We start from the raw sequence: 16,698 nt of genomic DNA on the forward strand, positions 1-16,698 counted from the left end.
CGGTGTGTGGTGTGTGTGTGGTGTGTGTGTGGTGTGTGTGTGTGTGTGTGGAGCGGAAACGTCCGAAGACGGGCGAAAATAGCCAAGGAGAAAAAAGTGATCAGTGGGAAAAACAAAGGAATGAACGGGGGAACGCGAAAAGATAGAAAGGGAAGCGTGCACACGTGGAGAGAAGGATATAGTCAATAAGCAATTAATAAAGATATTATGAAAGTGTTTGTATTTTTATTGGCGCGCGTAACTTTATTAACCATCCTCGACGAAAATTACACATTTAACACTAGATTTATGGGCATTGATAGCACGTATATTTATTGATACCTCTCATGTTGACGATCACCTTAAAATACGATTTTTCTTTTAATTAGAATATGTATTCATGACATTGCATCAATCAAATTCAACATAAGTTGTTAAAAAATAATATTTGCATGTTCTGCAATTTTAAATATGGTATCTGACATCCGTCAAATTGACGGCTTCCGTAAATCTAGTGTTAAATCAAACTAATTTCATACGTTTTAATCGACTTAAAATTAAATCACCGTAGTTCGATCACAGAAATAAATGCAAGCATTTGCAGAAAGTTGTAACAAAAAAAATTACTGATTTATAACATATATTCTTTTATTTAACATTATTCTTTTATTTCCTAATTTTGAGACATACTCCTTTAAAGTGGAAAAATGTTAAAAAGATCGCGCATCAAATTGTAAGAGGATCCTTGTAAGAAGGTTTTAATCTTCGACTTCGTGATGGTTTTAATGAGTCATTAGTTATTCGATGGTCAACAATGGTGGAATTATGATCATAGATGGTCAATAATGAGGTTGATATCAGGATCAACAATCCAGTGAAGACCAAGAAAATGCCAAGAGGTAGAACCAATGAAATACAGTCACTATTGTAGGAGTTATGGTCGTTTGAAACTGCGTTTTTTAATCCCTTCCATAGTAAATTCACGTACATTTACGCACATACTATAGTTTTCTATCCATGAATACCAATTGAGTGAATAGTTTTTCAACTGACCGCCATCCATGAGAAGAGAACGCTAAAATCACCTCGGAATGTGAGGTCGGTATGACAGTCAGATTGGGCCACAAAAATCCATAAGATATAAGCACAGACAAGGTATACGAGTAGACCTTTCACCACAGACAAGGTATACGAGTAGACCTTTCACGTAATGTATTTTTTCGGTCCGTTTCTCTGGGGCTCCAGAACCCCATTACCATTTCCATGTCACTCGCAACGTTACCAACAGATTTAGAAATGAACACAAGAAGAAGTGACACAGAAAATTAAATTACAGAAATTTTATTATTTTATAACAGAATGAAAGCTGTACGGTTCATAATTGGACATTAATCGATTAATTTCATTGAAGTAATCAATCGATTAAGATTATTTAAAAATTTCAAAATTATTAAAATACCTAAGGATGTATCTCATTGATACGTACACCGCAACTCACATGTATTTACGCATGAACAGCTTCGGGAATTCAAGAAAGAAGACAAATGTGAGTCTTTCTTTCTTGCTTTCGAAACAGGTGAAATCCGATTTGTGCCAACCTGCATACGATTTTGAGTCTCAACTGTCCAGGCATTTTTATTTTCCAATCCATGTATACCTATTACACATTAACCGGGTAAAGAATAGACCTATCGTTAGTGGGATGAACGCTATCGCTGTACCACGAGTGTCTTATAACATAAGATACACTCTTTCAAAGTGGAACAAAATGTTAAAAAGATCATGCATCAACTTGTAAGGGGATCCTCGTAAAAAGGCTTTAATCTTCGTAATGGTTTTAATGAGTTGATGATCAACAATGACTAGCTTATAGTCACTGGTGGTCAACAGTGAGGTTGACATCAGGGTCAGCGGTCCAGTGAAGATCCAGAAATGGTCAAGAGGTGGGACCAATCGAAATAATGTTGTTCTCTAGACCAAGCGGTTCTTAACTCTTCACGTTGACACTGTCTCCCCACTCTTCGACTTCCCCACTCGAAGACTACCGCTGGACAAATTCTTCAGTACCCCTGGAGCATCCAGGGGAACCGGGTCTCGCGGGCCTAAGCCAGGCCATTCGTGGATCGCTGACCACTGGGGACCAGGAGTGACCAGAACTGACCAGAACTGACCAGAACTGACCAGAACTGACCACTACTGACCAGTGCTGACCAGTGCAGATCCGACTACTGACCACTACTGACCACTACTGACCACTACTGACCAGTGCCGGACCGTGATGACCACTGGTAAGAACTATTTAAAATTGCTTTTCCCACTTCTATTTTGTCGTTTGATACCAATTGAACGTTATGGAACAGTCCATCACTTTTGCTAAATTACGAATCGTTTCTTATGTTACAGCTGGACCTTTGGTGCTTCTTTGGTAACTAATGCTCAACAAGGAGTAAGCCCACTTTACTTATTTATATTAGTATCACAAAATTGACCAGTTTATTTTATTTGTTTGGTCATAATTCAATGTTGTTTGACTGTCCGGTTTTATCTGATTATTATGTTTTCCTCCTCTATTTCTTCTGTTGCCTTATTTTTTGAATTGGCATGATTGTGTTGAATCATATACCATTTTTGTTTGCATATTATTGTATGAATTTTGTTAACCCATGTAAAATTTTTGTTTCCATACTATTTTGTGAATTTTGATGTCAATACTTAGAATAAAATTTTTATTCTTGTGCTATTTTGCTAAGGTATTTTGTTTAATTCTTGGATATTTTCACTCTTTGATTTCATCATTGGATTTTCACTCTTTGATTTCGTCGTTGGATTTTCACTCTTTAATTTCATCGTTGGATTTTTACTTTTTGATTTCATCGTTGGGGTTTGAATTCTGCTCAATCTTTGTTTCTGTTCGTCTTTGAAATTTGTATGGTTCTTCAGATAATTTTTGTAATCGTTTGTTATTTTACATCGACATTATTCCATGAATTTTTATCTCTCGTTACGCAAGTATAGGTAGAATACTTTGTATCATGTGTAAATTTTGTACATTTCCTTAGGTAGGTCTAACATCGAGAATCTTATAGATTCTCACTCTTCGGTATATCAGCACGACAAATTATTCCATCGCTTTGTCTAGTTTGCATGGTGTTTATTAAATTTCCTTTCGTATGTCACTAATATGGGTATCAATTTTAGTTTCAGATTATTAGCAGGGACATCGAAAGAAAACACCATAACCGCCGAGGGACATTTAATTTTAAGTCGATTAGATATAAGCTTCGTCGCGAATCTTAAAATTAACGTCGAAGATTTCTTTATTTTACATATTTCCGCGTCCTACCAAGCAATTATTAAACAAGTAGCTTCTCTCTCGCTCGTTCCCTCGTTCGTAGCTTCGGTCACCACTGTTTCATCGATTGAAACATGTGATCGGCCGTGTATCTGCTCCGAAAGATCTAATCGCCTTCCCTTGGTAAGCTTGATTGAGGGAAAACGGCACTTCGCTGGAAGGTGTGGAGTTTCCGTATTTTGCGGAAACGCATACCTTCCAGCGGAAGTCGACTCTGTCTCAGGTACTCTCTCTTTGTCAGACAGCCTAAGTCGGGTCCTTCGGGCTCCCGGCGGGTTGCGTTGGAGAAATGGAGACCTTGATTCGGGTTTGCAGTTCTCTGTTTTCTTGTTGAGATCGAGTTAGCAAGGGCAGTAGGTTTGATCCTCGGATCCGCTGCACGGTTCAGCGTCGCGTCGCGTCGCGTCGCGTATCCCACGATTTAGCTTCATCCCTCTTTTTAACCACATAATTGCTTGGTACAACTAACATCCAAGGAACTTTGTTTCCTTCTATCGTCCGAATTTTAGATTCAACTTGACTAGATTTGAGCTTCGACGTTAATTTTAAGTCCCTATTGTATGCGTCTCCTAATATTGCCAAGTAATTATTTAACAAGTAGCTTCTCTCGACTCGCTCTCTCGTTTCTTGCTTCGGTCACCAATGTTTCGTCGAACGAAACATGTGATCGGCCGTCCAGTTTGTCCGAAAGATCTAGTCGCCTGCCCATGATGGATCGATTTCTAGAAATAGAAATCAATCTACCAAGGGCAGTGTAGATTTGATCCGAAGATCTGCTGCACGGTTCAGCATCGCGCGCGTCGCGTCTCCCATAATTTAGCTTCATCCCTTTTCAAACGAAATAATTACTTGGTACAACTAAACTAGAAGATCGAAGGAACATTGCTTCCTTCTATCTCTCTAGTTTAGTAATCTAGCTTGTAAGAATGTAAAAGGGAGATCGATGGAACTTTGATTCCATCTATCTCCCTTCGGGTCTCCACTCGCAGCAACCTCCTCGTGGTGAGACCTGGTAATCGGTGTCATCCACGATAGAAAAGTTATTCTTCGTGGGTGACACCGAGCTAATGGCTGTGAATTTAGAATTATTTCTTGATATAATAAACGAATTTAGATTTATAGTTAGGCAGGTGTTTGGTTAGCCATTATATTAGGCAGGTTATTTTTATTTGAAGACAAATTCTTTTGAAAATTCTTTCAACTCTCTTCGTTAGTTGTGCATCTTTCATTGGTTACACTTTCGTTTGTTTCTTCTTCGACCAACGATCGTTGGTCACAGAAGATCTTTATTAATGGAGGGTGGTTGGGAATTGGTTAGTGCGGGTCTCTATTCGCAGCAACCTCCTCGTGGTGAGACCTGGGTAATATTATTTAGCATTTAACTAATAATCGTATCACTCTTAGCTGGGTAATGCAATTATTAACTAAAAACTAAATAATATTAGCAAATTGGCTGCGATCCGCTTTGCATAGGTCATCATAAATATGGATCTTCTTCTCTAGGTTAGTTTTGATTCTCATTGATTCATAAAAAATTCTAGAGTATTGTCAGAGACGGAATATACTAGATCTTTCACCCAATGTATTTTTTCTGTCCATTTTGATGGAATCTCGAAACTCCATTACTATTTTCGTGTCATTCGCAACGATACCAACAGATTCAGAAATGAATTTTAATCTCTTCCATAGTCAACTCACATGTATTTACGCAACACTACAGCTGTTTGCCTATCAATATTAATTCAGTGAATAGTTTCTCAACTGACCGCCATCCATGAGAAAAGGACGCTAAAATCACCTCCAAATTTTCAGGTCGGTATGGCAGTCAGATTGGGCCGCGAGAGTCCATAAGGTGAAAGATCTACTCTTATATCTCGTATGTGATATAAGGTCGACTTGTATAGCTAGTCTGTGCTAGAGCCTTTGAGAAATGTACCGAAAAAATACATTGGATGTAACTTCTATACCTCGTGTGTGCTGTATCATAAGCTAACTTCCTGCCGATCTCTTGAGAGAACGGGTTATGTTTGTTCTGAGTGATGCTGCTAGAGAGCGCAACAAGTACAATACCGTACTTAATTGTGGCCGTAACATGATCTTCTGTTGAAATTATGGATAACAATTATGTAGGGCGTTAGGAAAACTTGTTTGCATGACTGCCACAATTGAAGTTCATCTATTCATTCTAGACACATAAATACGCTCTATTTAAACTTCGTTGTGCCCTTAAATTCCGATATAATATTTAAGCAATACATTCTCAAAAAGTTAAACTTTAAGAAAATGTCTTTAATAAAATGGACTATTCTCATTTGTCGAATGTGAATATTCCCTTAAAAATGATTAAAAATATGGCCATTGCGTTTTCAATAAAAACTGCTGCGGTTTATTCAACTATAGCCTGAGGCGAACTGACCTATTATTTGAAAGTCGGATCTCTGCTATTCGAAATCAGCTTCCTCTATTCAAAGGAAGAATTTATTTTACAAATAAATAAATACTGTTTAATAGTTAGAAACTTTTAATTATCTCAAATTCTTATTATTATTTTGCTTTATTGAAATGAAAGTAATTTCACGTTAACTATATTTTGTGTCTCAGTGATTTCAAAATCGATCCATCTTTTGGTACATTTTTTGCAAGTAAAGAGCAGAGTATAAACTAATATTTTCTCAGCCCAATTTAGTGACAGGAACAGTATCAAATCGATGATCGCGTGTTTTCCTTCGGATATTGTTTGTGTTGCAAAAATTAGAAATTGTTATACGTATTTGAAAGTAGCATTTTCTCAGTTTCTAAAAGACTACAGACACAGGGCATCATTTTGAAGTAGAGCGTAAATATCGATGGCGAAATTGTGGCGTGTCGACCCATTTCACTTGACTTGTCAAAACTTTAACATTTAATATCTTGAAAACTGTTTAGGCTAGTTAACTGAGACTTAATATGTATCAGTTTATCGATATTATCAAATGCTGTGAATCTAAACAATATCTGTCACCGTGTAAAATACCAAACAAAATTGTACTCGATCAGAAATTAATATAGAAGGATAGACCAATTTTTAATTGTTAAACAGTGAAAAAATAATTAATTATTCTTTGTCGGAAAATTGTCCGTTTTATAATATACGAGTATAAAAATATAAAATTCAAACATAAATGTAAAGTAATTACTAGACATTTAAAATGATTAACAGTGTCGAGGCTCATAAATACAATTGTGTTTTACAATTATATCACATTAATTCTCTTTATTGTAGCCATTTTTGCATGTTTTTAAATATGCATTTATAACTAAATACAGTATCGTTTATGCGTATTTGCAACGCATCGTAACAGCTACCTGTAAAATGCATTTAAAAAAAAAACTGAATGCTAATTATGATAGTATCTATATTGTTGTGTCTAATTCTACTGCATTTGCATTACTACAATTCGAGCTGTAGGTATCGAGTTAAATGTTTTCCATTATGTCAGAAAACAACTGCATAAGTTGAAAATGATACACAAAAAAGGTAGAAAAAATTAATATAACATAACTTCCCCTAGTGTACAAGAAAGTTGAAAATATAGAATTATTTTTGTACAAAGCTAGGTTTAAAAAAAATGATGTTGAATCACCTGAGAGTATGTGTATCTTATTATTATATATTTAACGCGCACATACAAGATTTTGTGGTTGTTTAATTAAGGTTAGGTTTAAAACCAGCACTTTAGCTGCATCTCGCCATCTATACAGACTATGCTACTCATATTTTCGGTTTTCATATATTTATTTCATATACGTATTATTTGGAAGGATGTGCAGTTTAGGTATTAATAAATGAACGAATAAATAAATAAATGTACAGAATTTTTGACGTCGATTCGTTTGAAGACGAAGTAATTCCTTTTATTTTGACTTACACTATCACTTTTGTAACATTGTTATAGAAATGTAACATTTCGACATTAAAAATCATCTGTTGCAAGATACAGCTGTGCGATGGCAACAATTTTTCAACACTATTATAATTTATTATAGATGCGTCAATGTTTTATTTTATTACAGAACATATATGCACACATTTTGTTACATTGTTGGCTTGAACAAGTAGAACATTTCTTTATGATGAAATTATACAATGTTTCTTTTTTCCATAAAATTTTCTCACACACTTGGCGCTTAAACATTTCTATTATATGCATATAATCACGATCATATATTTATTGAATTTTTTAGAGCGATACAGTAGCGAAATCTTGAACGTAGTGTGTTCAACATTTTACAGATACATTTACATTTTACATAAAATTTGCAATATACGTAACATGTTCCAAAATTATTTCGCGTATTACTTAACTACAAAATAATATCCTTGCATATTTTTATTAAAATTGAAATCTTCATTATCATACCGATACATGAATTTCACTTTCCATCTTATTTTGTGTAAGAGCGTGTTGTACTTGTCGAGTTCTCATGTAATTATTTGAAATTTTACGATACGAAGTATACATGCCGATAAATTATTGTTTCTAACCGAGATTCGGAGTAGTAATAAAGAAAATTAGGCCTTTGAAATTTGAATGAAACATATTAGAATCAATCTTGCGCCTTGTATTATTCGTCGTATCCTGAGGCAAACAAATTCATTTTAGTGTTTTTGTTTCGCGTGTAATTTACACTTCTAGTTTATAATTTTATAAACAGTAGTACTAGGATAGAACTCGGATCACCAGTTACCTCTACTGTGATATGAGAAGACTTAGACACTTTACTTCATCATTTAAGAGAATGAAACTGTCAATATTTTTGTTTGCATACTTCTGCAAAATTCATTTCTTATTTATCGTTCCAAATCTCTTCGTGTGATATTGTTTCTCGTTATCTTGTGTCGAATGCAAATATATACCGATTCACACTGTTTATACAGTGATTCGCGGAATACAGGTATTGTTTAATATTCTCAGCTCTAATTTTATATATGTATATTCTAGTAACGTAATCTATATGTAATTTTATTGCATCCGTGATAAAATTATATTATTTGGTTATTTTATATGTTATTGGAGGGTTGTCGGAGATTAGATTGTCGAGTGAGAGCACGCAGAGTATTGACTAGAATTTAATTACAACGAAATGTTTTTTTCATTGATCCCATGGTAATGAAGTACATATGTTCACGAAAGTACAGTGTATCCCTCTTTGCCTCGTAGTACATTAACTTTAATGAAAAATACTTTTGTAATTTAAATACATCGTTAACGGTGCACATTTTCAATTGGCAGAGAAAAGAAATACTTGTCTCATTTTTATAAATTGGCCTGCAACGAAGAACGTTCAATTTGATCGAGAAACGAACAAAGTGTCGGGCATTATTTTAAATATCAAAATAGTAAAATCGAATGTTGACGTTAGACAGAATTGTCATACGTAGAACAGTATGAATTGTACGTGGATACAATGTGTATATTTCACAAACGAGCAATATCTTTTATAGCGAATCAAAAACGGATTCGCTGCATAACTCTCGTATTTCCTTTTGCGTACAGGGTGAGTCACGCAACTGGGGCAGGTTATATCTCTTTTTTGGTTAGAAATAGGAGAACTGGTAGAGAAAAAAGTTGAATGCCATCGGGTTGAAACTTTCTGTGACCTTGTTTCGTTTAAATATGCCACGATGCATCGGCAAAATGCATCAACACTTTCTACTTAAACGGGACTAGAAATTGTTATGTATAGTGCATTCAGTATTTTAGACTTATCATAAACACCCACCTTCGATTAGCATGTGGGATAATAGTTGTAGGCGAATTTGTAAAAAAAAAAACATTCACCTTCTCTATTTGACAATCCCATAGGATGAGTTTTAATAAACTCGTGAATTTCAATAAGCTGAAAGGTTTAATGTCATATAACGAGTAGATCTTTAATTTTCTTTCATTTCGATTATCCAAATCTTCCGTCTACCATTTTTGTCCTGCCTTCGATCACAAAGAAACACAAACCTGTCCCAGTTTACGTAATTTACCTCGTATGTCGGTTTGAGGTAGAAAGAGTGATTGGAATCCAATGGGAAGCATTAAGCCATCCTAACAATTAGACAAGCGGTGAGAATTGCAATATTTTTGCACCGAGAAGCGTAGATTTTAATTGCTCCTCGATCCTTGCTGATTGAGGCGAAATCTCAACCTAACAGCTCATTACGGTTCCGCTTTTTTCCCGTCTTTAATGACTTTGCTTCATTGGTAGACGTTAATGATGAACGCTACAACGAAAGCTTCAACACGTGGAAAGAAATACGGCGCACAAATACTTACCTTCATCGCGATCAATCGTCTATTTGTCATCTAGGTTTCATACTTATTTGTTTGTTTTTTCTTTTTTTATTCGTTCGACTTTAATACTACATTCCTCTAACATTGTCGTGGTTAACCTCTATGTACTTCGCTGTCTAACACATGTATATTCGCTACGTACTACAACCCACAAACAATTGCATGTAACGTTACAGAACCAGAAGAGTGGACCATCGAATCGTCTTTTACATCGCACTTTTAGATAATTTTATCGTGAAAAGTCATAGACCATTTACAGAAGAACGACCTTATTATTTTCATATATTTTTTGTTTTGTAGTTTCGAAAACTTTGTTCCTGGAATTATAACTTAGGGCGTGCTTAAGTTGAGTTCTGCAATTATCTAGGTTTGTGAAGATAGACTAGAATAGATAATAATTAAAGAAAAGGTGGTTACATTTATGGAAGACCTGGTTTAAAATCATAAATCAAAATACTAAACAAATTACATTTATATTATGAGTATTGGTAATCAATGCAGCAAATATCATATTTATTCTGATGTGATAGATAACAAAAGTTCAGTGTACACTGAACTTTTGTTAGTTTAGAAATTGAACTAAATTCTGACGTAAGGCAAAAAATTGCTTTATTATTTAGTCGTAATGATTTTTATGGATATCTGTTTCTCGAAAATAAATTTTATTTAGGGTAAGTTGATTCCTCCGAAATGATCTAAGACTTTGAAATGATATTCACTTATCCTGGAGAGTCTGAACTTGAAAAAGAAGATAATATTACAGCTATAGTAGTATATAGAAGACAATATTGTATAAATATTTTAATTTGAATATTTTGTCACGATGTTCCACGCCTTCTGTCGTTCTGCTTACTTTGTTTTGTACATAGTACCCTTAAACTGAGTAACACGTATCTTAATCGCATATAGATGATGCTTGCATAGTAAAGATTCGCGCATAGAATAGGAAGAATAATTGGGAATTCATTAAGATTCACGGCGGCCTTATTGCAGATAAATAAATATTTATCCACGCGAAACGAATTGGGTTCATGATTACCGTTGGCAGTGAATTTCGAAAAATACACGAAACTTGAAAATAATTTAAAACTGAATTGGAATTTAATTTTAGTAAATTCTAGGTTTTATATAAGTGTATGATATATTTAATCGAGAACCGCGTTCTCATTGATTATACGATGTCGATCGAGTATCAAGTATCTTAACAATTAATAAGTACAGTAGCCGCTGTGAAACGTTTGAATTGGTACACGTTTAATTGCAGTTTATGATTGTATTTTAAGTAATTAACATTTGCAATATGAAAATTATACTTTTCGCGAGGAAATTGATTGCCAGTAATTTACATAAATAGTTCACAGTGCAAGGTAATTGCTTACTTATTTTTCTGTAAAAAACGTATAAACGTTTGGAAATTATAGAATGGGAAATAGAAATATGATCATCTTCTTTCAATTAATACAATGTTACGAAAAAGCGGTCATTAAAGTAAGCTTAAAGCATATCTTTGCGAATGAGCGACAAAGAGCTTCTGAAATATCCATTCTTAGATTTATCCTGTTATATTTTGCATTTTCTTCCTACTTTATTCTTTTTAACGATGTAATTCCGTTTTGTGACTGTAAATTTGTGTACAATTCTTTTTGTAGAGCGCTTTATTGAAAAATACATTCCTCGCGGATATCGTCCTCGAAAAAATTTTGGATTCGTTTTGTTTATCGATTAATGATTGTATCAGAAAGCTCGATTAAAAGTATCAAAGCTATACGCTGTCATTACAACTAGTTTTACGACACCAATTCCCGTCTCTCGATGGTGTCTTTAAAAATGTGTTGTTAAAAAGCATGATCAGTCGAAAAGGTAACAGTTTACCTTATAAAATTCTTTAAAACGTACAAAAATGTAGCGTTTCAATACTTTCTCACAAAAGAAATATCAATAAAACGATTAATATGCACACGCAAGGAAGATTAATAATAATGCGAGAAACATGTATTATAAGTAAAATATGTCCGTGATATTCTTTTATACGCTATGATAATTGACTTATACAGGATGCCACGCTAATTCTATCATGAGAAAGTTTTTGCAAACGTAGTAACGATATCAATACAACTTGGTTTTAAAGTTTACTGTGATAAGGGGCCTTATACTATATGCAGAAGATTTTATAAACTTTCTAAAAGAAATAACGGAGAATTTTTAATCATCTTCGATCTTCTTCTTTTTTTTTATTTTCCTTGGCACAAGAAATTTGCATATTTCCACTTCTTCCATCGTTTTGGGGTAATGAATCGTGTTTCATAGTTACAGGTTATAATCTTCTATATTACCACATTGTTCATTGTAGAATTTACGATACACTGTGTAAACTCAGTTCAAGCTACATATCTTCCTTCTCATAAATATTGTATATTTGATACATATAATACAATATAATTATTATACTGTTAAATAACAAGGCTCTGTCAATGTTTGTAATGAATTATTAATCTCAGCAGTAAACTGTTATCTATCAAATATATTCCATCGTGTTTACAGAATTAATTTCGATGTATGTAACCTACATTAAATATGACGAGCTCCACGAATCCCTATAAAATAATAGTAATCTCTTGACAACTCCATGATACGTAAAATTTGAAATAGGTTATTAATCCAAGGACATTATTATTTATTACATACGTATCATTGTATTTTGAGAATCAATTTCAATACGCGCAACCTAGATACGAGTGTAGCGTCAATAGATTCGCGTCGTTTATAATTTCACATAAGTTGCGAATTAAAAAATTGTTTGAACTCACTTTAATAATAAATGTTTTTACCTAGTTGGCACTAAAATTTCTTCTTAGAAAAAAAGTACATATTCTCATAAGTATTACTTGTAAGACTGCAGTATATTTAAGATCGTATGTATTATGCATATTCCGATAACATTTCGCAGAGTTGATGCAACCTGGCGTACCTAGGTTATATATATAGACGTTTCAGTAAGTTAGAGCTGTTTTATTATGTGACATGCTCGCGTACATCGTGCAATCGTCAAGCGCCTTGGGAAGAAGAGGCGTAGCTTGAACTGAGACACGTGTCTCTCAAACGGAATAAATTAATGCTGCCTGGATTATTTAGAAGGCTGTTGCGGGCAAAAGTTACTCGGATTATTCGCAAATTTACGTATAAATTCGTCAGAAATACAATTTAGGATTCACGAGTTTATTTTCCTAGCTGGAAACTTGTTTTTTTACGCACGTTACCAAAGAATTCTCGTTAAAATGAAGTTAAATCATATTAAAGCTATTTGCGTAGGGGTTGATACAGCATCCTGTATAATATTTGGAAAATAACATTGCCGATTGGCAATCCGTGGTAGTTTGTTGGCCAGGGCTGTGCCAAATGTAACAGAATTCGGAGAAAGAAGGCCTGCATATAAGTAGGCCACCCCAAGGCAGTGCGTGTACAGATAATGGAATCCTTGAATATTTAGTACTTCTTCGAGGCAAGCCATCTCTATCTGGTTCGTTGCTCGTAAAAAATATGTTCCTGTTGTTGAACATAAAGACAATTCGTACTGAAGCCTCGCGCGGAAGTATGCCTATGCTGTTCGAACTAATTATAAGAGCTTTTATCCTTCGAATCGGCGATGAAATGATTTTTATCGATGTCTCGAAACGCATCGTGTTCTTTTGTCTTTGAAGCCGAACGATTCGATCGTTCGTTAAACTAGAAAATTTACGCGTGCACGTTTTAAGATGTACTTAAAGTTTAATACGTTTTTTCGTCACGTGAAATGTCATATCTTGTAAGCGCTTACCGCAGTAGTTGTTACTACAGTACGCACAGTCACCTAATGCTAGTCATACGTACGTGTTTCTATGTGTTGCGTGCATCCCTGCACAGAAATTAATATATATATATTCATACATATACATTATATACATCCGAGAATGCAGTCTAAAACTATATCAATGCATTCTACTCCTATATACATAAAGCGCACAATACTCAGCTTCTCTGCGTTTGTATCGCAACTGTTTACTACGTTATTGTCCAATTTCACCATTAACATGGCGTTATGAGTATAATTCGGTATCAACTATGGAAGGCCTTCTTCTTCATACCATTCATCTCCGAGCGTCTACTTCGTCAAACTCTTCTCTTTCTTGTTCACGTCATATGCAAGTCGCCCTTCAATATTCTCGTGAAGGTTTTCTTGAACTGTTGGTTAGCCAGAGCGTAACAGAACGGGTTCATGGGACTGTTAGCGTAGCACAAAAAATACGAAAACATAAAAAGATGCTCGTTCGTGCACGGTGGCTTCGAACAGAATCCCTCCACCAGCGCCAGAATGTGGTAAGGTGTCCAACAAGCGACGAACGCTCCCAAGATGAAGGATATCGTTCTGAACGCCTTCCTCGCTCTGTTTTCCGTCCGTGATTTCTGTCGACCCATCATAGGGTTTCTTCTCTGCGTTTTGCTCTTCAAACGTTTCCCGATCGATTTCACGAAATCCTTTCTGGAACCGCCTTCCTTGTTGTCTCGAGTGTCCTTCTTCTTCGTGTCGTGCTCGTTCGCAGTTGTCCCGGAAGCGGTTGGCACCACGCTGCCGCTGGAGGACGAATTCTGTGGCGGATTAGTGACTTTCGTGACCTGGTCCGCGAACGATTCCGCCCCCACGTTGACCGATTCCACGGCTGGCTTGGTGACCACTGTCGTCACCGGCTGTTGTTTCGAATCTTGAGCTTTCACGGTGACCTCAGTGTGCACTTTGCTGACGGTGGGCGACGTCTGAGATGCGGCGTTTGTCTTTTGAGTGATGAATACGCGAGGAGGATGCGTTTGGCTCGAAGCATTAGACATCGCTGGTAATGGTTGGCTCTGTTTGTTTATACTTATTTGCTGGTTGCTCGCTTGTTGCGCCGTGGCTCTGATCAGTGCAGCTTGCAGCAGGTTGATGTTGGAAGAGGAAGCGGTGTTACCTAAAATCGGCGACGAAGGCGTGGTCGAGAGGGGATTGGCTAGGCTACACGAGAAGGAAGACGGTGGACTTTCGCACGAGGGACTGGGTAATATCACCGAGCTCTCGTCCATGTATCTCAGATCGCCGCTGTCCAAGCCGGTTAAAATGTCGAAGGTGCCTGGACCTTGGGGAGGCACCACCAACGACTTTGGCCTGTCCGTGGACGACGAAGTTAGCGGGCTATCAGACACGGGAGGGCTACTTTGGAATTGCGTGGGCGGCGGTATGATATTTTGTTGGCTGCTGTTGATCGAATGGTTGGGATGAGTGGGCGGCGAAGTCTCCGCAGAGGTTACAGGCTGTTGACTACTGCCGTTTCCGTTCGACTTTAGAGACTGTTCGGGCGTTAACGTCCGACTGGACTTGTCGGGTTCCGCCAGATTGTCGGTATCCAGAAGGCTGAGCTCTTGTATCTTCGGCAGTGTTTGGGCCTTCTGCGTCGTCGTGCCTATGTCGCACGTCAGGCTCGCCGACAGAATTTTTCTCGATGCAGGCAAGCTCGAAGGATCACCCTTCGTGGGAACGATCCCGTTCAAGCGACCGTTAGTGACGAAAACCTGGAGAGCACCGGATTGAGCAACCATGTCGGCCAAAGAAGGTCGTTTCCTAACGTTAGAGACATGTTGACCCTGTCCGAATGTGCTTTCATCGTCCGAATCGAACACCGGGCTACTCGAACGTTCAGACTTTTCAGTTTCCGGGGGCAAAGTGCTCGCACATGTTTGCTTTCCCGCGGAATCGGTCATCCCGGTCGCGGACGTCTTCGAGGAGGTCTTCTGGCCCGAACCCTCGGCTTCCACTGCATCCTCCTCCGACGTGCCTACTTTTTGTTTATCTTGGCTCAAAAGGGTGCTTTGCGTCTTCGACATTCCTATTCCGGCCGCCATACCAGACATCGCGCCAGCACTGAGGGCGACCATCGATTGCATTTTACGCTGTTTAGCCTCGCTTTTCTTCTGCATATCGTACGCTGTTTTATATATACAACCGTAGAGGATAAATAAAACCACGAGCGTTGTCCAATAATAGCCAATTATCAGAGCGGTATTGAATACCGGATCCTTGAGGAATTGCACGGCGCATTGGCCAGGACTCAAGTCTCTGTAACCAATGAAGTATTGCCAGCCAAATATACTGGGAAAGAACAGTAGGGCAGGAATGATCCAAGTGATCGTGACCATCCAGATCACGCGATTCTTAGTCCGCCAGCTACGGTATTGCGCCGCTATCTTTACGGAACAAAATCGATCGATAGTGATCAATAACACGGTGTATTGAGACACCAGACATACCGTATAGTCTACCGACAACCATAAATCGCAGAGCAATGGTCCGAGGTTCCAGTATCCCATCAGTACGTATACTGTGTAGAATGGCATGGACACGGTACCTGTTCAACAATTGTATCACGCTTAATTCCATTCAACCTGAAAACTGTTAATATACTTTGTGTGAATTATTAGGGAATATACGCGTATCCAGACGTTAACGTGAACTAAAATAAGATCAGAACAGAATCAGGATTAGAACAAACTGCTGCTTGAATGCGTTACTTTTGATAACTATGGATTCGAGACGATTACAAAATATAGTAAGATACATTAGTTACTTGCTTTTGTGAATTATGACTTTGTGAACTTTGTTCTGATTTAAATTAAATTTGATTAATGTACTTGCTTTGAAATTTCAACAAATAAATATTTTTTTTTATTAAAATTAACGATTCTAAACGATTTAAAAAAAAGATTCATTTGAATCTTCGTTGCTGCCAATTGGGGTTACTTGGTCGTAAGGCGTCATTATGATCAAAATATACAGGATGTTCGACCATCCCTGAGGAAATTTTAATGAGAAATTCTAGAGGCTAAAATAAGACGAAAATCAAGGATACTAATTTATTGATTGAGGCATCGTTAAAAAGTTATAGAAACATTTCCGGCCTCACAGTATATTTTCGATAAGGAATTTTTTTCTGGAAAAGGGTTAGGATTTCGGGGGTGTGTCTATTCAGCAAAAATGATTGT

The 16,698-nt window shown here is 36.7% G+C and overlaps 1 protein-coding gene across 2 annotated transcripts in view; it reads right to left on the bottom strand.

Moving 5' to 3' along the window:
• Positions 1 to 6,723: 6,723 nt before the first annotated feature.
• The window catches only part of Machr-b (muscarinic acetylcholine receptor), a 47,449-nt gene continuing 37,474 nt past the window's right edge, over positions 6,724 to 16,698 (bottom strand). For both annotated transcript variants that reach the window (XM_076765690.1, XM_076765691.1), the window contains one exon: positions 6,724 to 16,064. In XM_076765690.1, the coding sequence (XP_076621805.1) occupies positions 13,822 to 16,064 (2,243 nt within the window). In that variant the 3' untranslated portion in view covers positions 6,724 to 13,821. The remainder of the gene's footprint in view (positions 16,065 to 16,698) is intronic.

The sequence above is a fragment of the Colletes latitarsis genome, chromosome 5, assembly GCF_051014445.1.
Source record: "Colletes latitarsis isolate SP2378_abdomen chromosome 5, iyColLati1, whole genome shotgun sequence".
Lineage (NCBI taxonomy): Eukaryota > Metazoa > Arthropoda > Insecta > Hymenoptera > Colletidae > Colletes > Colletes latitarsis.